At 47.4% G+C, this 26,641-nt stretch overlaps 1 protein-coding gene across 1 annotated transcript in view; it reads right to left on the bottom strand.

Annotated features, from left to right (window-relative positions):
- SIAH3 (siah E3 ubiquitin protein ligase family member 3) overlaps positions 1-23,194 on the bottom strand; it is a 123,803-nt gene extending 100,609 nt beyond the window's left edge. Inside the window, exon 1 of the mRNA XM_049853080.1 lies at positions 23,045-23,194. Within this exon, the coding sequence (XP_049709037.1) occupies positions 23,045-23,179 (135 nt within the window). The 5' untranslated portion in view covers positions 23,180-23,194. The remainder of the gene's footprint in view (positions 1-23,044) is intronic.
- Positions 23,195-26,641: the final 3,447 nt, after the last annotated feature.

Below are 26,641 nucleotides of genomic sequence, written 5' to 3'. Positions count from 1 at the left end.
ACACAACAGGAAACCCCTGAAGGACCAGGAGAGCAGTGGGATGCAGACCTCAAACTCTCGTAAAAAGACTAGACTTAGTGGTCTAACTGAGACTAGAAGGACCCAGAGGTCATGGCCCCCAGACCTTCTGCTAGCCGATAGGAGTCTTTCCCAAAGCCGACTCTTCAGACAGTGATTGGACTGGACTATAATATAGAAAATGATACTGGTGAGGAGTGAGCTTCTTGGATCAAGCAGACACATGAGACCATGTGGGCAGCTCCTGTCTGGAGGGAGATGAGAGGGCAGAGGGGGACAGAGCTGGCTGAAGGGACATGGGGGTAGAGGGTGGGGAGGAGTATGCTATCTCACCAGCGGGAAAGCAACTAGGAGTATACAGCAAGGTGTATATAAATTTTTGTATGACAGGTTGACTTAATTTGTAAACTTTCACTTAAAGCACAATAAATATTTAAAAAAAAAAAAAACCCACGTGCGGTGCAGTCAGCTCTGACTCTTGGCAGCCTCACCCGTGTCAGAGCAGATCTATGCTCCCTACGGACTTCAACGGCTGATTTTTCAGAAGCAGATCACCAGGTCTTTCTTCTGAGGCATCTCTGAGTAGACTCAAACCTTCAAGCTTTCAATTAATAGTTGAGAAGTTAACTGTTTGCACCCCCCAGGGACCCCTGAAGATAATCCAGGCAAGGGTTAAGGAAGGTCTGTTTATTCTGTGACTCAGTAAATGTTTCTTGAGCTCCTACAAAATGCCAGGCACCATTCTGCACTGGGGCTGTAGTGCACAAGACAGAAATAGTCAGTCCCTGCTCTCAAGGGGCAGATACTCTCATGAGAAGGCAGGCAAATCATAAATACATAAATACTAAAACCCCAGTGCCGTCGAGTCGATTCCGACTCACAGCGACCCTACAGGACAGAGTAGAACTGCCCCATAGAGTTTCCAAGGAGCGCCTGGCGGATTCGAACTGCCGATCCTTTGGTTAGCAGCCATAGTACTTAACCACTACGCCACCAGGGTTTCCAAATACATAGTGGGTTAAATAAATGTGTTAAATTTCTTCAGATAGTTGCGAGTGCTGTGAATAATGGATAATGGGGTAAGGCGATGGAGGAAGATGAGGAAAAGGAGATGGAGTAGTTCATGCATTCATCAGCATGTTTGTCTATTGACGGCCCACTATGCGCAAAAAAAACCCTAGCTGTTATCGAGTGGATTCCCAGACTCATGGTGACCCATGTGTGTCAGAGTGGAACTATGCTCCACAGGGTTTTCAATAGCTGTGATCTTTCAGAAGTATATCACCAGTCCTTTCTTCCCAGGTGCCTCCTCTGGGTGCATTTGAACCACTAACCTTTTGATTAGTAGCTGAGTGTTTGACCATTTGAGCCACCCAGGATAACTTGTAATGGTGTTCTCACCGCAACTCTGTCTCATGGGGGAGTCAGGCATCATTCAAATATCACCCTATTGAGATGCATACTCTGAAGAAAAGGAGCTCAGGTCTTTGAGAGCGTATAACCAAGGTGTCTGACCTAGACTGGGTGACCGGGAAATGTTTGGTTTGGGTTGGGTGGGGGAGCATTCCAAAGGCCCAGGGGAGAAAAGAGCAAGGTGAATCCAAGGGCTGGAAGCACCTGGAGTGGCCGGAGCATGGAGTGTCAGGGAAGAGGCGTGGGGTGAGGCCACCCAGATGAGCAAGGAAAGAGCTGTGTCCAGCCTTGTAGCCCTGCTCAAGGATTTTGCTTAATCCTAAGGCAAAAACAAACCCAAACCCACTGCCGTTGAGTCAATTCCAACTTATAGCGACCCTATAGGACAGAGTAGAACTGCCTGGTAGAGTTTCCAAGGAGTGCCTGGTGGATTCGAACTGCTGACCTTTTGGTTAGCAGCCATAGCACTTAACCACTACACCACGAAGGTTTGGTCTAAATCCTCTCTCGGAATGAACCCTGACCACCAAAGCCTGGCAGGCAATTTGGAGCATCATCTCTTGGTGGGACTTTAACGATGTTGTCATTGTTGGATGTTATCAAGTCAATTTCGACTCATAGCAACCCCACGCGACCTTCCAGCTGATGGAAAGAATTCCACGAAATCCAGTTCATCATCTCTATTATCAATGTCAGCTAAAAACAAGAGTGAATATGGGAGGAAATGGGGTAAGAATTGGGAAACTAGAGAAGAATTTGGAACCCTTTCATGAGGTGCAGTTGTCTCTGGATAATGCAAACAGGGTAGCTGCTAACCAAAATTTGGGAGTTCAAGTCCACCCAGAGGCACCTCGAAAGAAAGGCCTGATGATCTACTTCCAAAAAATCAACCACTGAAAACCCTGTGGAGCACAGTTCTACTCTGACACACACCAGGTTGCCATGAGTTGGAGTGATTCGACAGCAAGCAGTCAGTCCATGAGGTGCGCATTAAGTGGGCATCCTTCAAGGGCCCTTTTAATCTCTCCATTACAGCACCACTGCCCATAGCAGGCCCTCAATAAATAAATACATGCTGGAGGAATAAATGCATGAACAAATGAGCTACTCCATCTTCTTTTCCCCACCTTCCTTGCATTATCCATTATCCAAGGCACTAATGGCTACCTGATGGTTTGGCAAGGGCACAGCTGGAGGTTAGACATTCCAGAACACTTTTGGCTCCCTCGGGCTCCCTTAGAATGTCAGCTCCCTTCCCGGGGCCATCCAGCTATTGTCCACCTGGCTGCAGCAAACCATTGAGGGTCTTTTCTGGTATTGAACCACTAGTTGTCATGACAGCTACTCCCTACGGGGCTCATAGTGTTGTAAGAAATTCGGAAAAAATAGGAAAATTGCCTTAAGTCTTTGTTAGAACAAGGCGGGGCCAAGCAAGCAAGCAAGCAAACAAAAAAGGATGAGAAAGGGGATAGAGTCATCCCTCAGTATTGCAGGAAGCACCCCCCCATACCAAATCCTCAAGTCTCTTATATAAAATGGTGTATAATTTGCATACTACCAATGAACATCCTCCCGTATACTTTAAGTCATCTTTAGATTACTTAATACAATGTGAGTGCTCTGTAAATAGCTGTTAACGCTTACACTCAACATAATGCTTTCTCAGTCTTCACAAGCTTTCTGGAACTTTCTCTTTTTTCGAGTACTTTCGATCCGAGGTTGGTTGAATCCGCGGATACGGAGGATTGACTGTAATTTATCCAAATAATTCCCTTCATCCACACTGTAATTTAAAGATATTGGAGTACTTTGCCAGATATTTTCTCATCGAATCTTCACGGTGAGCTATTGAGGCTGGCAGGTTAAGTGTAACTATCCACACGGGTTTTGCAGGAGGGGCAGTCTCAGAAAGCGGAAGTGACCTACTGAAGGTCAGAGCTAGCCAGTGGCAGGAACAGGTCTGGCTCCACGCCCAGAGCGGGTGCAGTCTCTCCCTGCCTCGGGATGATGCACCCTCGCCCCACTGGCCCCCTAACCTGCTCAGGGACTCTAAGGAGAGCCCAGTCACGATTTTAACAATTCAGAGTTTTCCTGAGGCCTCTGCTCAGACTTTTGACTAGTCGTCTCAGAAGCTGTTCTTAGAAAATGCTTTCTTATTTTTCACCCAACCAATACTTAGGCCAAAAGAAAAGAGAGAGAGAGAGAAAAGCCCTTCCATTCTTCTTTTTCTGTTCCAGCCAGTTTGGCAAAGCCTACTTCATTTCAGAAAATTGAAATTGGAAACTGCCTTCTGTTCTCATTAGTTTGGATTGTAGCAGTCATTACATTCTAAACAATTAATCCCCAAATGCCAGTTTCTTACTAGAATTACCCTGGACTCAACAACTGGTTTTCATAGCAGCAAGGCTGAAGTAATTATTTCTGGCTTTTGTAACTAAACATGCTGTGCTTGGCACTTCACAATGTTTTCATCATCATTGAGTTATCAACATTTATCTCTGTCAGGGGAAGGCAAAGGCTGTTCATTGTGTCCCGCAATCACGCACAAAGACGGGTTTACTGACATTCACAGGGCTCCCTGGGGCTTCCTCTGCTTTCCTGGAGACGAGGAAGAAGCCCCCTGGGTCCCACACCCCAATGAAAATCAGACCTTAGCATGTTCCAAGACTAGGTCTGAAAGGTAATGGAACAGCAATAGGAAGATGCCATGGAGGAAGGACTCCCTCATGGTGCCCTTCTGGTGGCTGTTCCCTTGGGTTCTCAGCTTGGAGTCTGTGAGTTATGAAATCTCTCTTCCAAAGCTGGTAACCTGGAGATACCCCAGGGAATCTGATGGGCTCTCTGGGATCCCCCTTCCCTTCCAGCAGGGAGGCAGGGCTGCTCTGGGTGGGAGACCATCTTGGGCTGCAAGAGGTCTGCTTACCTCTTGCCCATTTACCCAAAATTAGCCTTCTGGAGAGGTGGCATAGTAGGAGCCATAGTAGGGATGCTGGGGCCAGGCTCCTGGGTTCACCATCCTGACTCCACCACCCGCTGCTGTGTGACCTTGGACATATTGCTTAACCTCTCTGTGCCTCAGATTCCCCATCTGCAAAGTAGCGATCAGAACAGCTCTATTTCTCAGAGTTATTTTGAGGACTAAGTGAGCTAATATTTATAATTAGAACAGTGTGCCTTCCAGCATCAGTTGCCGTTGAGTTGATTCCGACTCAGGGCACCCCCATGTGTGTCAGAGTAGAACTGGGTTCCAAAGCGTTTTCAGTGGCCGATTTTTTGGTAGTAGACAACCAGGGCTTTCTTCCAAGGCACCTCTGGGTGGACAGAAACCTCCAACCTTTTGATTAGCAGCTGAGCATGTTAACCATTTGCACCACCCAGGAACTCTGTCTGGCACATAGTAAGTGCTTTATGAGTTTCTGTTTAAAAACAAATAAGTAGGAACTTGAACAATGAAGGCCCCTTCTAATGTTCTTTGGGCCCCGTTAGGTCTGAGAGCCCACAGAATAGACACTAAAGGTAGAAAGAGAAAGATGGGCACTCCCTTTCCCTGTCCCCTAAACTACAAGGACCCCCTGATTCATATGAATTTGGCAGCAAACAAATCCCAAACCCATGTTCTTTTAAAGTCAACCCTTGACATCACTGTGGTTGTGACCTGTCACCAAGCCCACAAAAACTGGACTTTAAATCATTTCTCAACAGCACATAGACACCTACTCTTCAGATTATCACTCCTAACCAGGTAAAGAGCAGCTACAGTACAGTGGGGGAGGCCAGTACTACTAGGTTCTTCTTTCTCCTTTCCCCACGTCACTGTAAGGACCTAGGTTAGCCCTCTAGTAATCATAATAATAACACAAATAGCAATGGTACAGCATTTACTCTGTGCCTAGCACTGTTTCTAGTGGTTTATTATGTTAGCTCATCCTCACAATAAACACAGGGGGCCAGATCCTACTATTATTCCCATTTCACAGATAAGAAAATTGAGGCACAAGAAAAGTTCAATCACAAGTCCAGAAGTCACATGACTAATAGCTTCAGAGGCAGTAGTTGAACTCAGGTAGTCTAGCTCTAGAGTCCAACACATTGCAGTTTCTCATACCAGACCCAGCCGGAACTCAGAAGTTCAACACCACCCTCAGGCAGGAGGGATGTGGGGGGATGGGACGAGGTCTCGCAGCTCCTCTGGCTCTGGCCTTGTATCCTGACTGTCCTCCTCATGCCACGCTACTACCTTAGCCCATGGTGTGGGAGACAGGCTCCCATCTCTTTCCCTGTGTCAATAACCTACCCAGTTCTCCCATGACCTTTAGGACAAGGGCCTGTGCCTTTCATTTATTAATTAAGTCTACATTTACTAGGCACCTACCACGTGCCAGTCATGGGTGCTAGGTCTGAGGATACAGAGCCTTGAGTTGCTCACAGTCTAACATGGGCACCGACATGCAAATGGCTGCTCAATGGTGACAGACTGCTCATAGACAGCAGGAAAGAACCATCACTAGTAAAGGACGTCATGTTGGTAGAGGGTCAGAGGAAACTCTCAATGAGATAGAATGACACAACAGCCGCAACAATGGTCTCAAACAGACTAATGATCGTGAAGATGGCACAGGATTGGACAATGTTGCCTTCTGCTGTACATCAAGTCACCGTGAGTCAGAGCTGATTCAACAGCACCTAACAATAACAGCAACAGTCACAGAGAAGGAAGGCTGTGAGAAAAGTCAGTACAGGTACAGGGGCCACTGGGGCAGAAAGGAGGCAAGTCTGACTTTCCCTGGGGAGAGGGCCATCAAGAGGCTTCATAGAGGAGGAGACATGGGCTGGGTCTGGAAAAGTCATGAGTAACCTGTGAACACAGCCATGCTTCCTGTTGCCAAATGTCCCTGATGTCAACTGGTTACCTGGAATAGTCCCTGGTTGTCACCTCCCAGGCAGCACATCCTGCCTGCCTGGACACTTCAGAGAGTAAAGGAGAATTGCATTTATCATGTCCATTTTCTCACCAGCCAGTAGTAACCGTGCAGACACCTGCTGCTCCAGGCGGGGGACGGAAGCTTCCAGATTCTAGCACTTTCTGGACTGCCCAACCCTCCTGCTGTTAATTACCCAGCTGCACTTGAAGTGGAGTTGCGCTCCCAGGCTCGTCCTAACCGTGGCCCAGCCCTGCATCTTATCAGCTCCATGCTGTCAGTATTCCCTTTTCTATTCCCAGTTCTCTTTGGGAGTTTCTGGGGTATGTGAGGGAACCGATCTTAGTAATTCCACACACAGATAACGAAGACGCAGCTCACAGAACTGAATAGAATTTAAAAGACTCATCAAGTGACTTTTTTAAGTCACTCCTTATGCTGAAAATGTGTCCCTTCCTTGCATGACAAGACTCTCTGATTTTCATAATTCCAAACTTTCTCATTCCCAGAGATTACTCTCTAACTCATCAATAAAATAATGGGAGGCGTGCTTCCTGGAGACTTCCTTATTTAACATCAAAAAAAGAAAAAGAAGGAAGGATAAAAGGGAGCAAAGAAGGGAAAGGCAGAGAGAGAAGGAAGGAAAGAAGGGAGAAAACAATGGAAAGAGAGGAAAAAAGAAAGGAAGAAAGCAAAGAAAAAGAGAAAGAAAGGCTGAAGGGAGAAAAGGAAGGAGGGAGGGAGGGAGAGAGAGAAAAAGAAAGCGATATTTATGACGGCACTGCCATGCACCAGGCACTGGCCTAGGTGCTTTCACATATATTTATCTCATTTAATTCTTCATTAACTTTACATTCCCGTTCCATAGGCAAGGAAAATGAAGTTCAGGGTGGTTAATAACTTGCCAAGGGTCTCACATTTATGAATATTAGAACTCAATTTGAAGGCACATCTGAATCCAAACTCCATAATCTTTGCAGCATACTTCCCACTTGCCATCGAGTCAACTCCAACTCATGGTGACCCCATGTGTGTCAGAGTAGAGCTGTGCTCCACAGGATTTTCAATGGCTGATTTTTCAGAAGTAAATTTGCCAGGCCTTTCTTCCAAGGCACCTCTGGGCGGATTGGTTAGCAGCCGAACACGTTAACTGTTTGTGCCACTCAGGGACTCTTCAGTAAATTTAGAGGTATTCAAAATGCATCCGTGGAATTTGACTTTTCTACTAAATTTCTGTCATCCTCAATGACTGGGTAAGCCCTTACAATTAACCTGTTTTCATTTCCCATTTTATTTCCATTTTCTTTTTCTTACCACACCATCATTTGTTGTAAATCGCCCTCAACTCTCTTTTGAAAAGAGGCCACATGTAAATAAGTCAATGGTAAAAACCCATCCCTGCACACAAGGTCACCTTGGAGGGACGTGGGAGCAAGTGTTACTTTCCTATTGGACAGATGTAGAAGCCGAAGGTAAATGACATAAGAATCAAGCCAGAACTGCAAACGAAAGCTTAGCCTGTCCGTTCTGAGTAAGCCTTCCTGACCAAGTATTTTGAAGGCGTGGATGGCAAGTGCCTTGGAGCGATGGCAAGTGCCTTGGAGCGATGGCAAGTGCCTTGGAGCGCGCCTTCCGGTTTCTAATTTCTCTCCTGTTCTTGGAGAGCGTGGCGTTTATGGCACTTGCTTCACTAAGCACGCTGAGAATGGTCCAACTGGCATTTATTTAATTACCGTAAACAGATGTATCACTTTGGCTCCAAGGACGCAGTTTCCCCGTGTGCTCATCAGCCCTCCCGCCGGCACGGGGGCGGAAGAGGGCAGTGGGGTCCCTGTGATGCCGAGTTGCTGGCACGCCATCACCCCGGGGGATGCTGTGACAGGCAGGTGTCATGGGGGGAAGGGCCGAGAATGGTAGCGACGGCATAGCACTCATGTCTGAGGCTCTTACCTCACAGAGCTTCTCTTTTAAAAAACTTTAAAAATTGTTTTATTGTGGTAAAATTTATATAACAAAATATTTGCCATCTTTAAGCATACGATTCAGTGACATTAATTACGTTCACCATGTTTTAGAACCATCACCACTATCCATTTCCAAATATTCTTCATCCCCCTAAGCAGAAGCTCTCGAGGGCGTTGGTGGGTCAGGGGTAGAATTCTCATCTCCCCTGTGGGAGATCCGGTTTGATTCCCGGTCAGTGTACCTCACGCGCAGCCACCGCCTGTCAGTGGAGGCTTTGACGTTGCTCTGACGCTGAACAGATTTCAGCAGAGCTTCTGGACTAAGACAAACTAGGAAGAAAGGCCTGGCGGGCTACTTCTGGAAATCAGCCAGTGAAAACCTATGGATGACAAAGGACCAGTCCTCAAACCATCGTGGGGATGGCTCAGGACCAGGCGGTGTTTGGTACAGATGTGTACGGGTCACCAGGGGTGACCCCGCAGCAGGTACTACGAACAGCAAACAGAAACTCGGTGCCACTTAAGCAGTAGCTCTTCATCCTCCCCTCCCCCCAGCCCCTGGTAACCGCTGATAAACGTTTGCCTTTACACGTCCTTTGCCTGCTCTAGATATTTCATGCAGATGGGATCCTACCATATTTGTGCCTGGACTTACTTCACCAGCGTAATGTGCTCAGGGCTTATCCAGGTCGGTGCATGTATCAGGACTTCCTTTCTCTTTATGGCTGAACAGTATTCCGTGGTATGGGTACATCACATTTCTTTTCTCCATTCATCTCTCACAGATTTCCTTTTAATTCCTGTCACTTTGGTCCCCGCTTAAGCCTTCCACCGTCCTTTGTGAGTTTTCCCAGGTGTCAGGGTGTTTGGGTCATTGCCTGATTTTGGTGATTTCCCGCCACGACTCCAAGCTGAATGTTTTCCTACCACCCTCTGGCCTAACATCAGCATAAACGCCACCCTCGTTTCTCCAGTTTCCACAGTAGTGGAGACACAGCTCCCAAACATCACTGCGCTTCCCTCAGAGAATCTCACCTCCCACCTGACACCTCCCTCTTCCGTTCTTCCCGCAGCTGGTTTGGAAAGGGAAAACCTTTGAAGCTGTTGTTGAGTGCCATTGAGTCAATTCGGACTCCTAGCAACCTCATTTGACAGGGAAGAACTGCCATATAGGGCTTTCTTGGCGATAACCTTCACGGAATCAAATCGCCAGGTCTTTCTCCAATGGAGTCGCTGGGTGGGTTTGAACTGCCAACCTTTCAGTTAACAGCTGAGCACTTAACCCTTCTGCCACCACGGCTCCTTCTGAAGGGTGTTGGGAACAGATTTACCATAAACCAAGGTAAAGGACAAGTTAAATTAGGTAGCAGCTGAGTTAAATTACGTAGAAAATGGTTATTAAAATTTGTTCCTCTTTGATTTTAGAAAAAAATTAATTTAGTGCTATAGTAAGGCTAGCAGTTCAAATCTGCCAGGTGCTCCTTGGAAAATCTATGGGGCAGTTCTACTCTGTCCTGTAGGGTCGCTATGAGTTGGAATCGACTCGACGGCAGTGGGTTAGTAAGGCTACTAATGAGCCAGGAAATGTCAAAGGCCTGTAGATCTCTTAAAGAATAGATGTTCCATAGTAAAAGCCACATTCTCTGGAAGGACATTTTGCTTCTGTATAAGAAGATTTCTTTCTTTTTTCCAGAGAAAAAGTGGCCTATTGAACGCTATCCTATTACTTAGTGTTTTGCATTTCTGATGTGGTCAACTAGCTTCCATTGTCTCTGAGAAGAAAATCAGATATTGTCAAGAAAATCGTATGTCCCAGATTTGGGGGTCAGCCCTAGTTTCAGACATTCTGTATACCTGTCAAACCAGGTAAACTTTTTTTTTTTTTTCCCAATGGTCTTCATGTACCAACTGCCTTTTCTGCAGGATAATTTTGAGTTGAGCCTTTAGGTAAAATTGTTCCATAAATTCCCCTGAAGTATTTCATGCAGATCATAATTTTTACTGAGCCTGAATTAGGAGGGCTGGCCTCTTTGGAGAAGTTTCCAGATAACCAATTCTGTGATCAGGATGGACAGACTGCCTAATATAGAGGCTAAAAGGATGGGCTAATAAGCTCTATCACTCACAAGAGGTGCCCTTGAATAAGTTACTTAATCTTTCTGTGCCTCAGCTTTCTTATTTGTAAGCAGGGCATTGTTTTGAGGATTTAAAAAATAATAATAATTTGCCTAAATCACCATTGTAGGCTGAGTTCTCTAGAGAAGCAAAACCAGTGACGTGTGGAGAGAGAGAGAGAGATTTGTATTAAGGAAATGGCTCATGTGGTTGTAGAGGCTGGAAAGTCCCAAGTCTGCAGGTCAGGCATCAGTCTGGAGGCTTCACCTGACTCATGTAGGTAGCTGCAGGGGCTGACAAACTCTAGGTCAGCAAGCTGTTGGCTTAAGTGCCAAGAACTGGAGGTCAGATGATAATGAGCCAGATGCAGGATTCAGAGAGAGCAAAAGCCAGCAAGCTTTGCCAGAAAGTCCATATTTATTGGATATAGGCCACATCCCCAAGGAAACTCCCTTTCAATTGATTGGCTGCTTACAGCAAATCTCATCATGGAGGTGATTACATTGTAGCAGATCTCATCATGGAGCTGATTACATTGTATCAGATCTCATCATGGAGGTGATTATATCATTACATAACTGCCAAACTACATCATAACTGCCAAACCACTGATAATCATGGCCCAGCCAAGGTGACACACAACCTTAACCATCACAATCACTTAGCACAGTGCTTGGCACTTAGCAAGTGCTCAGTGACGGATAGATACTGTCAAGTTGGCTCTTACTTATAGCAACCTTATGTACAATAGAACAAAATGTTGTCCAGTCCTGTATCAGCTTCAGGATCTCCAGCATGTTTGAGTCTATCACTGCTGCTATCGTGCCAATTTACGTCACCGATGGTCTCCCACACCCTTGCTGGCCCTCTACTTCACCAAACATAATGTCCTCCTCCAGTGACAGATCCCTCCTGATGACACTTCCAAAGTAAGCCTGTTAGACAATATCTTGTTGTGATTACTAGGGTTTTCACTGGCTGACTTTTGGAAGTAGATCACCAGGCCTTTTTTCCTAGTCTGTCTTAGTCTGGAAGCTCCACTGAAACCTGTCTACCACGGGTGACCCTGCTGGTATTTGAAATACTGGTGGCAAAGCTTCCAGCATCAAAAACAACATGCAAGTCACCATAGTAGGACAAACTGGGAGACAGGTGGTAGAAGTGCTCAATAAATGCTGTTGTTAGGTGCCATCAAGTCAATTCTGACTCATAGAGACTGCATGTGGCACGGTAGAACTTCCCCATAGGGTTTTCTAGGCTGTAATCTTTCTGGGAACAGATCACCAGGTCTTACTCCCTTGGAGCTACTGTGTGGGTTCAAACCTCCAACCTTTTGGTTAGCAGCCACGTGCTTAACCATTGTGCCACCACAGCGTCTTCAAAAAATGTTTGCTAATAAAAAATTATACCCACACATATAGCCTTAATTTGGATTCCCCAAAAGCAGGGCCTGAGATAAGAGATTGGATGCAGTCGTTTATTTGGGAAGTGATAACAGGAAGTAGGAAGAAGCAAGCAAAGCTACAGCTGTAGGTCATGGGGGCTCAGTTCCACCAGGAAGCATAGAGAATGCCTCCCAGGACGGACCACCACGAGCTGGAGCACTCATGTGCGCCTCTGATGGATATACACACAAGGACAAATGAGACAGGATCCCAGCTCAGTATTTTTAAATGAAATAGAATATGCTCAGTATCAGTCCTATGGCCGAGCAAGCTGGCTCAATTGTTGTGAAAAGAGAATACTAAGGAAAACATACCAAAAAGGCTTACCAGCACAGAATTTTTTTTTAATTTTATTTTAAAGGGGTCTGCACAAAGAACTGTGTGACTTCGAGCAAGCTCATTCACCTCTTTCAGCTTTAGTATTCTGTGTAGTGGAGAATAATACACTACTTCCTGTGGGAATTAAAGACATAAGCATTTAACGCAGTTCCTGGACAGAGCGTGCCTCCCGTAAACGCTAGCTGTTTGTGGTTGTTATTACCATTATTGTTATTGCCGTCTGCATAACTGACACAGTAGAAAATTATTGTCTGAGGGTTTCAGGACATGTAGCTAGCTTGGCCTCGTACAATGCCACAATATACCCCAATTCAAAGTAGTCCAGTCACCGTGGAGACCATTCCGACTCATGGCGACCCCCATGAGTGTCAGAGTAGAACTGTGATCCAGAGGGTTTTCACTGGCTGATTTTTTCAGAAGTAGATTGCCAGGACTTCTTCCTGAGGTGCTTCTGGGTGGACTTGAACCACCAAACTTGCAGGTAGCAGGTGAACAGATTAACTGTTTACACCACCCAGGGACTCCACCTCCAAATTACAGAACGTAAACCCCAGGTTCCAAGTGTCTGCTTGCCTCAGACTTCTCAGCAAATCCTTAGCCAAGTCTTGGGAGTTAGCTCTGAGGTGCCATAGTGTCTGGTTACAAAGCCGGGCAAGTGGGCGAGTCTTGCTGGTTGGTCTTTTATAAAATCGGTGTTATTGATCTAAATTTGGTTCCATCCACCAAGCAAACCCTGATCTTCCCTCTCCAAGCACCGTCTGCGATGGACCTTCTCGGCCATAGAAGACAAAGTCCTGTTTCCTTCTAGGGGGCTCAGCTCTAAGCAGAGGCCAGCCTTGCCCCTTCCACTCTGTCCTTGTTGGAGTCCCCGGCACCTTGGCTGGAAGCAGCCCTGCAGCACTAGGCTCCCTGCTAATCACAGGCTCGTGATTAAAAATACATTAAAAGACCGAGAAATTATTAAGAGATACAGCATCTTGCAAGTAAAACTGACATTTCCAGTTAGACCACAATTCTAAATTATCCACAAGGATCCTGTTCTCTGGCTAATAACGGCAGTTTCAGATCTATTTTCTGATGGTGCCTTCATCCTGGGCCCATGGTCAAGATGCAAACGTAGCCTTTTGTAGCAGAACTTGATCCGTCCTGCTATTTGGAAGTCTGGGATGATGGCTACTTGAAAGTCTGGGGTTTGGTGACTTCATTTTGAGCCTATTTCCTGTCCTTTGCTAAAGACACAAGGAATATTTGCCTTTTAACGTCCTGCTGTTGCCCAGCTGATTTACACCCTGGCAAGATCCTGAGGACAAAGTCTCCCAGAAAGGTGTCCAGCACTGCAGTGTGGACAGGGTAAAGAGGCCTTGTCCTTAATCAGGGAGTCCCTGGGTGCTGCAAAAGGTTATCGTGTTCGGCTGCTAACCAAAAGGTTGGAGGTTCAAGTCCACCCAGAGGCACCTCAGAAGAAAGGTTGGTGATCTACTTCCAAAAAATCAGCCATTGGGAACCCTATAGAGCACAGTTCTACTCTGACACACATGGGGTCACCACAAGTCAGAGTTGACCCCACCACAACTGGTTTCTGGTCCTTAACCAAAGCTCCTGCCCCTGGCAGTGTGTGCACGGATAGGGCGGTAAGAGCCCTGCATACTAAACCCAACACTGTTCTTCATCAGCTGTGACCTTGGGCAAGACGCTTCATACCTTTGGGCCTCATCTGTTAGACCAGAGCCTTGAACTAGAATATCCCTCTGTTTCTCTTACCTTGAACACAATGGTTCATAATCTTGGTAACCCAACAGAGAGATCCTTTTACATCTTTACCTTCCCTCTTGCCCCCAACATCCAGTTTGAGCAGGAGCAGTTTCGTCACCCGTACAAGTTGAACAAAAGTGGGTCAGTTCTTGTGCATCAGATAACACCCTAAGGGCTCCATAATAAAGATAACAGCTACCATTCCTGGGGTGCCGAGAGTCCCTGAGTGATGCAGACAGCTAACACACTCAACTGCTAACTGAAAAGTTAGAGGTTCGAGTCTACCCAGAGGTGTCTCAGAAAACAGTCCTAGAGACCTACTTCCAAAATACCAGGCACTGAAAATCCTGTGGAGCACAGTTCTACTCTGACGCGCGTGGCGTTGCCATGAGCCAGGACCGACTCGCAGGCATCTAGTTAGGAAGTAGTTACCTGTGCCAGGTCCTACGCTAAGCACTTGGCATACATCATATGGCTTAATTTTCAGACACCCATTTTACTGGTGAAGAAATGAAGGCTCAGGGAGGTCAAAGATACTGGCCAAGGAAACTGATCACATTGGATTCAAACCCAGATCTGCCTCTGTCTAAGGCCTCAACTGTAACGTTACTCCTTTCTTTCCCAACACTGCTTTCTCCCCTCTCTGCTTTCCTGAGACTGGGATGGTCAGTCACACATGGGGTGGGGCAGAAGGGTCTTGCTAGTCTCCATTCCTCCTCCACAGTGCGGGGGCCACCAGGTTTCACCATGCACAGGGTGTTGCATCCTGTGACCTTGCACTGCTATCCAGAGACCACTCAGGGTTCAAGCAGTTTGGCATCTCGGCGTACCGTCATTTGTGTGTGTATTGTGTGCAGACGCTCAGGCTGGGTGCAGGGGACCTAAGCCTAGGTCTAGCTCAATACTTTTTTGATCCTCTGATGATAGTGGTTGTTGTTAGTTACCATCGAGTCCACTCCGACTCGTGGCGACCCCCATGTACAACAGAACAAAACATTGCCTAGCCTTGCACCATCTTCACCATCATTGCTATGCTTGAGTCCATCGTTGTAGCCATTATGTATTTTGAGTGCCTTCCAACCTGGGGCGCTCATCTTCCATTGGATAATATTTTGTCATGATCCATAAGGCCTTCACTGGCTAATTTTTGGAAGTAGATCTCCAGGCCTTTCTTCCTAGCCTGTCTTAGTTTGGAAGCTCTGCTCAAACCTGTCCACCATGGGTGACCCTGCCGGTATTTGAAATCACAGTGGCATAGCTTCCACACCGAAGCAATATGCAAGGCACCACAGTGCAACAAACTGACAGGTGGTGACTGATGACAGTAGGACCCAGGAATTCTTTCTAGGCACGGGAAGGTCAGAGCCTTGGGGTCCTGCCTTCCCTCGATTCCAGAGGCCGCAGCCCCTACTGAGCATCAACTCCATCCTCCTCCCTGCATCCCTCAGAGGGAAGCTACATGGTACAGTGAACTGAAGGGCAGAAAGAAAATGTAAAATCTCACAGGTCCGTGCAGCTTCCGCCTTCCTATCTCGACCCCCCCTGACAAACCTCTCAGCAGTGCCGCTGAGCCTCCAGATACCGCCCTGTGAATGAGATGCGCCTCACAGAGCCACTTACCCACGTGCTTGCTGGAGCTGCTGCTAATAAAAAGACCTCATGCATGAGGCATGAGGGGCACGTTTTCAGGTTGAGTGGAGAAGGGGGCTTATCTGCATAGCTCCTGGTGGGCTTCCATGTCCTCCTGTGTCCTCTGAGACCCAGCCCCTCTCTCACTGGACTTCTGGGCTCAGAACCCAAGCAGCACTCAGTGCCTCTTTTGAGCTAAGCATCAAGGATAAATCCAGCTTTCACATAAGGCAAGAAGTCATTCGGTTCAGAAATCTCTTCAAAGCCAAGGGAAATTCACTAATACCCAGAAACAGCAAGCACCAGGCATGCAGAAGGGGAGGAAAGGCCAGGAGAGAAAGCCCCTGCCCAGGGATGGATTACTCAGTAAGCAAGGTCCACACAGGCTTGCTCGTGCTTACTTACTAATCTGTAGCGCACAATTTCACTCGCTTTTTTGTGCACTACGGATTAGTAAGTAAACACAAGTAAGCCCGTGCATACCTTGCTCACTATAAGCCTGTGTGGGCCTTACTTACTGTAAGCTGGTACATACCTTGCTTATTGGTTAATCCACCCCTGCCCACAGCCAGGTGGGGAGCATGGGGAGCTGAAACCGGCTTCTGTGAAGCCGCTTCGTTACCGTAAACTTGTTAACAGTAACTGTTGCTAGTTATTGACGCAACTCCATGGCAGACACTTTGCCTGCGTGAGCACATTTCATTCTCGTGACCATCTCAGAAGGCGGAAAAGGTAACTCACTTTGCTGCTAACCGAAAGGTTGGTGGTTCAAACCCATCAGCTGCAGAGAAAGATGCAGTTGTCTGGTCCCATAAAGATTACAGCCTGGAAAACCCTATGGGGCAGGTCTACTCTGTCCTATAGGGTCACTACGAGTTGGAATCAACTCAATGGCACCCAGCAACAACATAGATGGGGAAATGAAGCCTCAAAGAGGTTCAGTGAATCACTTGTTCTTGGTCAACATAAGTGGCACAAACTAGATTTGAACTCAGGCCTGACTCCCGTGCTTTGCCCCTACGCCCTGTTGCTTCTCCCCATGTCGATCTCATAGTTATAAAATATGCACCCAGGGCAACATATAAAGCTCTACGCTTTTAGCTACGGACATTTTTATCATATTAACTGTGTTATTTTTTAAAGAACCTTAAAAAGAAAACAACATGCATGGAGGGTGGAGAGAGCAAGGGAAGAGGGTGATTTAGAGGCTCCGATCTGCCGGCACGATGTGGCTCTGGTGAGGGGGGTGATGGTAGGGTGTTTGTGCAGTCACACTGCTGGCGGGGGGCAGGGGTGAGGGGTGCAAGAAGGGCGGGCTTTGCAGCTTTCTGCTCCTACAGCGAGCACCCGAGCAAGGGACATTTAAATCAAAAAAACCAACTCATGGTGAGCCCATGTGTGTCAGAGTAGAATTGTTCTCCACAGGTTTTCAGTGGCTGATTTTTCAGAGGTGGATGGCCAGGCCTTTATTCTGAGGTACCTCTGCTGGACTCAAACCTCCAACTTTCTGTCAGCACCAAGTACATTAACGATAGGCACCACCAGTTTGCATTACCAGGTACTCCGAGGGCTATTTGGCTTGCGTAGCTTGGGCTAACTGGAAAGCAGCCTGGGCAGTGGAGGGGACACAGGGCTGGGCAGACCTACCGTCTGCTCCCAATCCTGTCCCTGGATAAGGTGACTTTGGAAAACTCCCTCCCCTTCTCAGTTTCCACATCTGTAAAATAAGAAGGTTTACCCTCCAGTTTTGACCATCCCCCCATCAATCCTTGAGGCCCCCCCAGGAGAACCAATCTCCATTCTCTGGGTTGACACCTTCCATGTGAAATTTAATGTCTAAACAGGTCACCGTTCCCCTTTGGAGACCAGAGCTGGTCATGTTAAGATGACTTTGCAAGGATAAAGTACCTTCACAGACAGTTAATTTTTTTTCTTATTGTTAATTACCAAAAAAAAAAAAAAAAAAAAAGTCTGTCTTACCCCAGGGAACCTAGCCAAATAACTCTGACCTCTCTACAGATATCAAAGAAAGCTTTCAGTGTCTGTTTTCTAATATTCCCCCAAACAGCCCCTGCAGCTTGAGGGATCCTGGTTAAGGGAATTCCACAGAATTTGCTTTGGGGCTGCTGGGTGCATGCGGTACAGAGGTAATCGGCTCACTTCCTCCCAGCCTCCAGCTTTAGCCTCCTCTCCAGCTCAATCACTAGCACGCCCGCTAACCAAATTGCTGCTCAGGGTACTGGGCCTCTCAGTTATGTGACTCCGGAGCCTCATTTGCAATCACCATTAACCAGAAAAGCGACACAACTGCTCTGTGCCTGTACAGGTGAGTGTCGGACAGGCTTCAGGAAAACCGAAGGGCTGGAAGAGCCTTTCAGTAAAGCTCGCAGTGGGAGCATCACCAGCCTCGGGCCCCCTCCCTTATGGCTTCCCCAGCACGTCTAAGGTGCTAATGGGCAATAAAATGGCTCTGGATTGGGCAGAGGAAGGAAGATGGTGAAAATTCCAGGGACTGGGAATGGAAACAGCAGTGTAACTCAGAGATGGCTGTGTCCGTAGCTGAGTGAGCCACACGGTGGCTTTTAATAGTCTTGTCAGAAGCCTTTAACTGCTTCACAATAGGTATTCACGCCGAACGCTCCAAAGGCCTTCTCTAAATCTCTAAAAACAAGGCTCAGGTCTTCAGCCCTCGCTTAGCTACTGCTGTGTCGTGTCCAGCTCGGTTAGGGCAGGAGAGCTGTGGAAGCCCGAGGGCAGCACGGGATAGCCAGAGGTTTGCCCAGAAACGTGGAGATGACGTCTGACTTTGCCACCCATCTTTCCTCTTTTCTTCTACTTTGATGATCCCACCCTCACTTGCAGACAGCTCCCCCTCTTTCCAAGTCTCTCAACACACATTTAACCACACAGATTGGTTGTAGAAGGAATGGCGTGTGGCTGCTTCAGTAATGAATGGTATGGAAATGCCCCAGTTTTAGATTCAGCATCTGTCAGGCACTTAAACAGAAGCCATCATTGGCCCAACTGCCCTCCCATCCCACATGTGAGTGTGTGTGTGTGTGATTCTGTCTGTAACCCCAAGGAAAATGGGTTGCAATAGAGACTGCTCGATGGACCATGGCTAGATGGAGGCACTAATAGCCTCCCCCGGAAAGGTGGGCCTTACCCCTGAGGCCCGGATGTACAGAGGGGCACGGGGGTCCAGGGCTGGCACTGGTACCAGATGGGACATCAGTGAAGGCCTTCCGGAAGTTTGCAGAAAGCGTGTGCTAGTCCCTTTCAGGAACTTGTTTATGGAGGATTGTGGTTAAGAGGAGAAGCCAGTCCACCCACCTCACCTCAGCTACCCCTGTCTGGGAGTGCTGACACCTGACCTTGAGTGGAGGGGGGGCTGCAGACCCTTCCCTTGAGAGGCCTGGGCACAGGGGCTGGCCAGGCCTAGGGGCTAATCCACTCCTCAAAGGCCTCTACACACTGGGCCAAAGAAGGCAAGCCTGCCCAGTACAGGGCATTATAGAAGCAGCTGGTGCCACTTGGAAAGGAACCAGGAGAGAAAGGTTTTCTTGGTTTGCAAACAAGCAAAGGACTCAGGAGACAGGAGTGCTGAATCAGGCCAGGAGCCTGCACAGGGCCAGCCTGAAGGCTGCTGGCCCTGTTTCAGTAACCTCCGTGACTGCAGAAGTGGAGAGCTGGCTCCTGGGTGGCATACTGTCTGGGTGGGAAGGAGTGGCCAGACATCATTCAGAACCTACAACTGTGCAATGGAGGCATCCCGGCAGGCACAGACAGGCAGACAGACAGACACAGGGAAACGCAGTCTCATTTACGTTCCATGCAGAGGGCTCAGGTAGGGATTTTTGCCCTGCCCAGTGCTGCCTTAAAGCTGAGGCACTGCATGCAGGAGCCCTCTACTCTGCACCCCTTTTAACAAGGGATGGGCTTAAAGAGTGGAGTGGCTTTAACCTGAGAGTGTGAGATCCGGGAAGGCTTTCTCCTTTCACTTAGAAAAAAAGGCGTCTGCTCGCTTGAAGGAATCCCAGGTTACTGAGTAATCACCGTAATAAGATTGAGAATGAAGGTGACCTATAGAAGCATAGTAAATACATGATTTTCTCTGCTCAGTAAGTGAATTTGGATGATAACTCAGCACTTGTCTCAGATCCTAAAATGCTATTGCGATTTTCAGGAATGCCCTGGTAAGGACAAAGTGCAAAAAAGGTTTCCACAAAAAAAAGAAAGAAAGAAAGACAGGCTTTCCAGCCCCTCCTTATAGCTACTTGCAACCCAGGAAATTGAACTCAAGTTTGTCTTCTCTCTTGGTCACCATTTCGTGTACCAGCCTGTCATACAAAGTATGGGAAAGGACCACAGATCAATACCTATTCCGGGTTAATACTTTCATGGTTTTTTTTTCTTTACAAAAAAGAAGGACCCCCCCCACCCCCACCCCCCACATGATTGCAGCTTGTTTCACCCAAGACATTTTTCCATAGTCTGTTTATGGAAATAAATGTTGAGCAGGACGGCTCCTTTTTTTTTTTTTTTTAACATTTTGGGCACCTTTTCTTTTTTTTTAATATAAAGGACCAGGCAGTGATACTCGTATAGAATTGCTGCTTCTAATCCGCTGCAAATGGCTGTTAACTCGCAGCTTTGAGAAGCAGGTAAAACTTACCTGATGGGCCAGCTGGACCCCAGGTGAGCACCCAGTGCCTGTAGAAACCCCCACAGAGGTGGCCTGGGGTGCAGGGCTTCTCCCTGCCCAGCAGAGCCCTCTGTGAACCTCTGCGTGCCGGCCTGCACGCCCTGGGAGCATCAGCAGCTCTTAGCTTGCTTTGTTTACCTGCAGTGATGGTTGTCTGAGCAAAATCCCTAAGCAGTTTTTTTTTTTTTTTTTTTTTTTTATTGGAAATGAAAAGCCAAATGAGAGTGTATGTGAAAAAGTGAGCCATGGAAAATAGCCTCTCAAAGCATATGTCACCTATTTTTACGTGACTGCTTCTATCATGGCTAAGTCGCTGCAGGCTTTAAGTGGCAATTTTTGAAGTTCCTAATGGAACTTTAAGGCAGGCAGTGGTGGCTCCGTGGTAGAATTCTCGCCTTGCACGCGGGAGACGCAGGTTCAATCCCCGGGTTCAATTCTCAGCCAGTGCACCTCAGGGACAGCTACCACCTGTCCGACAGTAGAGGCTTGCATGTTGCTATGATGCTGAACAGGTTTCAGGGAGCTTCCAGAATAAGATGGACTAGGAAGAAAGGCCTGGAGATCTACTTCCAAAAAATCAGTCAATGAAAACCCTATAGATCAAAACAGTCCAATCTGCAACTGACCACGTGGATGGCACAGGACTGGGCAACGGTTTGTTCCCTCATGCATGGGGTAGCCATGAGTCAGGGACCACCTCGACAGCAGCTAACAGCAATGGAACTCTGAAAAACATTGCAATAACATACTTTCTTTTTTTTTTTTTTTGGAGGTGAGTGTCATAAACCACATCCACCTCACATACATCTTCCAGCCTCACAAAGCCATGGAGGAGGCAGGACAGATATTCTTATGCCTATTTTGCAGGTGTGGGAGGAAAGACTAACAGAGTTGCTCGAAGTCACCCAGCTGGGCACACTCTGGACAACCCCAACTCTAGACTCCTGGGTCAGGACAGCAGGACTACACGTCAAGGTCCAGTGAATCATCACCGAAAATATACACAGACTATTTCCCTTGATCCCCCAGCGCCTTACCTCACTTAGCTCCCCGCTTCATCAGCTCCGTTAGTGAACAGTACAGATCCAAACTTCAGAAATAAACAATGCTTAAAGGTATTAAAATGCAAAACAGGGGTACACAGAATTTCTTGCCACAGGGAATGAACTAATATAAAGTGACAAAATAATGAAAGTTTGCATGTGTTCTCCAAAGCGGCCATAAACTGAAATTCAGAATCACATATTGATAAGTATACCATACACTTGCTTTGCCAAGAATGACTGGGGGTGAATTCTCATTTATAAAACTAAACCTTGAAGTAGAAAAGAAATAGTAGAATGAGGGAGATGAGAGAGAGAATGAGATCTGGTGCTGGAACGACAGGGGTTAGTCACAAGCCGAGCATCACAGAAAGCTGGCTCCCAGGTTGGGTGCACCATGGTGGTCCCAGCCAGAGCAGTCCACAGCCCCTCCACTGAGGACTGGCCTTGGGATATGGCCTCAGGGACTTCCAGGAAACCTTGTCGGGAGGGCCCGCATCAGCGCTGCCCTGGGCTTCCGCTGATGAGAGGCTGACTAGTAGGAGTTTATAAAGTGATGAGCACATGCCACACACTCCCTGGGCCCGGGAGTCGTGGTGAAAAGGACAGATTTAGCTTCGCAGAGACTGTTCCGGAGCTGCAGACATGGCCCTTCCCCCATCACTCAGCCTTCCGGTGAAGTTAAGGCCTGGAGAGCAACTCCCAATGAGTCTATCTTTTATTACAGGGCAGATCCAAGGTGCCTCGAAGTTCCCCGGTTGGGGAGTTCAGCTGTGCCCTCTGTCTGCCCCCTCCAGCCCCACAGCCCTCCTGTCCTTCCCACCGCCCCGGAGCAGTGCTTCTCCACTTGGTTGCCCATCAGTCCGGGCTGGGCGGTGCAGCGGTCCTCCCAGATCCCATATTTTGGGTGTTCCCTTAAAGGGCATTGACCCGAAGGTGCAAAAGCAGAGGTGGCACCAGACGCTCAGCTCAGCATCCCCAGGCTACACCCCGCACAGCAGCCGCCTCTGGTGAGTCAGGCAACAGCAGCTCGGAGATGGTTTCATTATTATACAACTGAAGCCAACCCCTCCTCCTCCTCCCTCAGTGGAAGGGGCACAGCTAGGAAGCAGGAGGGAGACAGCCTGAACTCCGACACACACACACACCAGACACACTTGCCCAGTCTGAGGACAAGGACAAACACTTTGCAGAACGAGGACCTTGCCAACTCCCGGGTCCCTGATCCCTGCCTCAGGTCTTCCTCAGCTCCGAAGCGACTTCGGCAGCCGCCAGAAGGGGCTTCCAAAATTCATGTGCTTTAGTGGCTTGCCAAACACAGGGAACAGGCTGCAATGTCGTTAACTTCTCAAATTGTGGCTCCGGAGAACTTGCCCACACGTATTTGGGAGATCCATGGGGGTGCACCCCTGCTCTCTTAGGTTGCAAGCTTAAGAAAAAGAAACTAGACTATCACTCCAGTTTCTTGCCAGGCAGCGAAACAAAACACTATCACTAATGACACCACCAAGCCACCGAGAGGACAAGAAGGAGCGAGGCAAACCTCTCCAAGTGCCCCACACTGTGCCAGCACCAACGAATGAATGAATGCGCGTTTGCAAGGAGCTGCATGCACACGCGGGGGAGGGGGTCGCAGACACCTCGGGAGAAAGTGCTTGACCCTGAGCGGCATGAATATCAAATCAAAGAGCGAGCAACTCACCTTTAGGTTGTGCGTGGGGTTGACGACGCAGACAAGTTGCCCGGCAGCGGAGAAAACCCTTTTAGCCTTGTAGTGCTGGAACCGGAGGTGGATGAGATCTAACACAGCCCCAAAGCACTGGGTGAAGAAAAGCATCACAACTTTTGGGGGGGTAGTTAGCACAGGGAAGCCGCGGAGGAAGCTGCGAATCCGGGGGCGGTGGAAGGAGCGCAGCCTGTGAGACACTCCTCTCCAGCCCGGCTTAGCGCGCCTTCATATTCATCATCAAAATAAGACCGTTAGAATCTTGCAGCAGTGAGACGGCCAATCAAAAGGACAGAAATGTTATCCTTGAGGTGCAGAGACAGCCAATAACAAATACCTCCCCTACCGAAACTCCCTGATGAATTGAGCCTGGCGGAGAATGTATTATTGAACATTACCATAGATCAGCACATTGCATTTATCTTGTGATTACAGCCAGCCATACATAATGCTGGGAGATAGGCTGACAAAATTGATTGCTTAATGTGTCTCCATTTATTAATTGAGTTAATTTAACACGAGAGCCTTTCTTAATGCCCTGGCAAAAACGCGAAGCGTTTACACCGCCAAATCGTAAGGCCCCCGGCTCCAAAGTAGGCAGATGGATAAACGTGGATCGGGGCTCGGCTCACGAGAGCTGCTTGGGAGAAAATCAAATATTACAAGACTCCCCCTGTTCCAGGGAAGAATTTGGCAACAGCGGAAATGTGTATCTTTCAATCCTGCGCGCTGACTCTCTCTGCTGTTTGGATTTCAGCCCCTTGATAAATCTTACTCTCTACTCTTTACAAAAGAAAAGAATCCCTGATAAATGCATTTGGAGTACAGGGAAGAAAATGCATGTAAATCTCCAAAGGACTCTAATTACTGAAGCCTGAAAGTATCAAAGCATAAAAATGCGCAGAGCATGCTTCTAAAAATAATGAAATCCCTGATGCATGAACGCACACACACACACACAGAAAAATCTACACAGAGGAAAGTGGCTTGTAAATTGGCAAAACAATTACAGATGCAGAGGGCCATTGCTTGTCACTCATTTGCGTATTGGTGGGCAGCAAATGGCTAATTAACCACTAGATTGTTGGAGACATTAAAATAGAGATTAAGAGCGCACATACCACATCCTTTGTCGCTGCTTGGGCTAGCAGCACGTTCCTGTGCCCGGACAGGCAGAGAGCGTCGCGGTCTCAGACTATCGGCATCCTCCCTGGGACACCGTTGGTTGGGTGCTGAGACCACTGACCGGTTCTTGAGGAAAGGCTCCTGAGCGCCTACATGGAGGGTCCTAAGGGTTTCTGGGGACACGCTGTGATGGTTTTATTCGGTTTTCGTGACTAAAGCAGGAGAGTTTGGGTGTGTTGTACCTCACTTCTTTTTTGGCTGTTTCTCTATTGTGAAGTCAGCCCCAATCCAAGGCCTTCTGGGTCAGGGTCAGCCCGTGTGCCCTGCCAGAGCCTGCTGAGTGTGACCCTATTGCTCCTTCCTGAATGGCTCTTGTTTGGCTCAGGCTGTGTGGTGCTTGGGTTGTAACCTGTGCAAGGAATACATGCACTGGGACACTTAAGTCTGTGACTCAGTCAGGCAATGAAACCAAATGAGGGATTAAGGCAGGAAAAAATGCACAAGTTTACTAAAACCAGAAGAGAATTTAAAACCAAACAGTGTTTTAAGGGACAAATAACCCAAATACCGGTTAAAATAGAAACTCTCTACTTTCTAAATTAATTGCACTGGCCCCAAACTAGAACATGACAACAATTAAACTGGTTAGACCCTCATCAGTGTGGTAATTTTGTAGGCGAGGAGTCCCTGGACACACTCATTACATGGTTCATAAATAAGGATTGCTGGCCCAGAATACTAGAATCCTCTCTTAAGTTTTCACTCTCTAGAATAAGTTTTCAGCAGTTCAGTGGGAAAGCATCCAATGTTCTTCTTCTTCTTTTTTTTAATTAAAGTATGCGTATACCCTTGTAGATTTCTTAAAGACACAATTCATAATTCAAAAAGGTCCAGACCTTCCCTTTCTATATGCTTTGTTAGAATGGAACTACTGTGTCATTTTTTCTTCCTTTGTGTAACCTCAGACAAGTTTCTTAGCCTTGCTGAGGCTCAACGTCCACGCCTATAACATAGGGGTGATAGAAATGTTTATTATTGTGAAGATAAACATGATATATGTGGAGGTACCTAGCCCAACACCTGACAAAACAGCATCTTAATACTTAATTCTACCAAGTATCTTTAGTGGAATGGTGATTATTTGGCTTTATGTTTTTTCTTCCTGCTTCATGAAATAATTTTCCAGTCTGTCATCTAGGACCAAGCAAGCAGAAGGTGGACTGGCTCCTGGCTATGCTCCTAAAAGAGTTGTTACCTGAATGTCAAGTCCGCTCTGACTCATGGCGACCTTACGTACAACAGAAGGAAACATTGGCTGGCCCTGAGTCATCCTCATGACTGCCAACACAGTTGAGTCTGTTGTTACTGCTATTGTGCCAGTCCATTTCACCAAGGGTTTCCCACGCCCTTGTTGGCCCACTACTTCACCAAACTCGATGTCCTCCACCAGCAATTGACCCCTCCCGATGATGTGTGTCCAAAGCAAGCGAGTCAGACAGTGTTCTATTGTGATTCTTAAGGTTTTCATAGACTAATTTTCAGAAGTAGATGACCAGGCCTTTCTTCCTAGTCTGTCTCGGTCTGGAGCCTCTGCTGAAATGTGTCCAACATAGATGACCTTGCTAATATTTGAAATACCAGTGGCATAGCTTCCAGCATCACAGCAACACACAAGCCACCACAGTATGACGAACTGACAGATGTGTGGTAGTTTAAAAGAGTAGATGTCCCCGATATTACCTAGGGACCAGGCTGGGATGGCAAGAGCTGAGGGGCTATTGGGTCCTGATCCACATCAGTTGTGAGAAGAACAGCACAGATCTGTGGCTACAGATGCTTTTTCCCTGGCCCAGACTTGACTCGTGGCACTAACTCTCTACCCCAAAACTGTTGTATGTCACTCTCCTTAAACACAGGGCATACCCATCTGGCATCAGAGCCAGCCCTCAAAAAAATCACCCACTGGGCAATGTTTGGAACTGACCTTAATAACAGGTTCATGCTCGATATCCCAAAATAGCATGTCACAAACTAGCCTTTAGGTAGGGATTTAGAGCTGTGTTCACCTCTTACCACTAGGTTGGCCCCTCGTAGTCAATACAAAAAATCAAACCCATTGCCATCAAGTTGATTTCGACTCATAGTGACCCTATAAGGCAGAGTAGAACTGCCCTCATAGAGTTTCCAAGGAACACCTGGCAGATTCAAACTGCCGAGTCTTTGGTTAGGAGCTGCAGCGCCTAACCACTATGCAACCAGGGTTTCCCCCCTTGCAGTAGCCACATGAATTCCTTCATGCTATAAAATACAACATAGTGCCTGGGGCTTTCCCTTCACCTCCAGAGCAACAAGACTTGCAGCTTACCTCCACTAGAAAGTATCTGGGATTAGTAATAAGGCAGATCTGGGTTGAAACCCTACACCACTACTTAACTGGTATTTTGGACA

The sequence above is a fragment of the Elephas maximus genome, chromosome 14 (assembly GCF_024166365.1).
Source record: "Elephas maximus indicus isolate mEleMax1 chromosome 14, mEleMax1 primary haplotype, whole genome shotgun sequence".
Lineage (NCBI taxonomy): Eukaryota > Metazoa > Chordata > Mammalia > Proboscidea > Elephantidae > Elephas > Elephas maximus.
The sequence above is the reverse complement of the archived record's forward strand: the minus strand, read 5'-3'. Positions and strand labels throughout refer to the sequence as shown.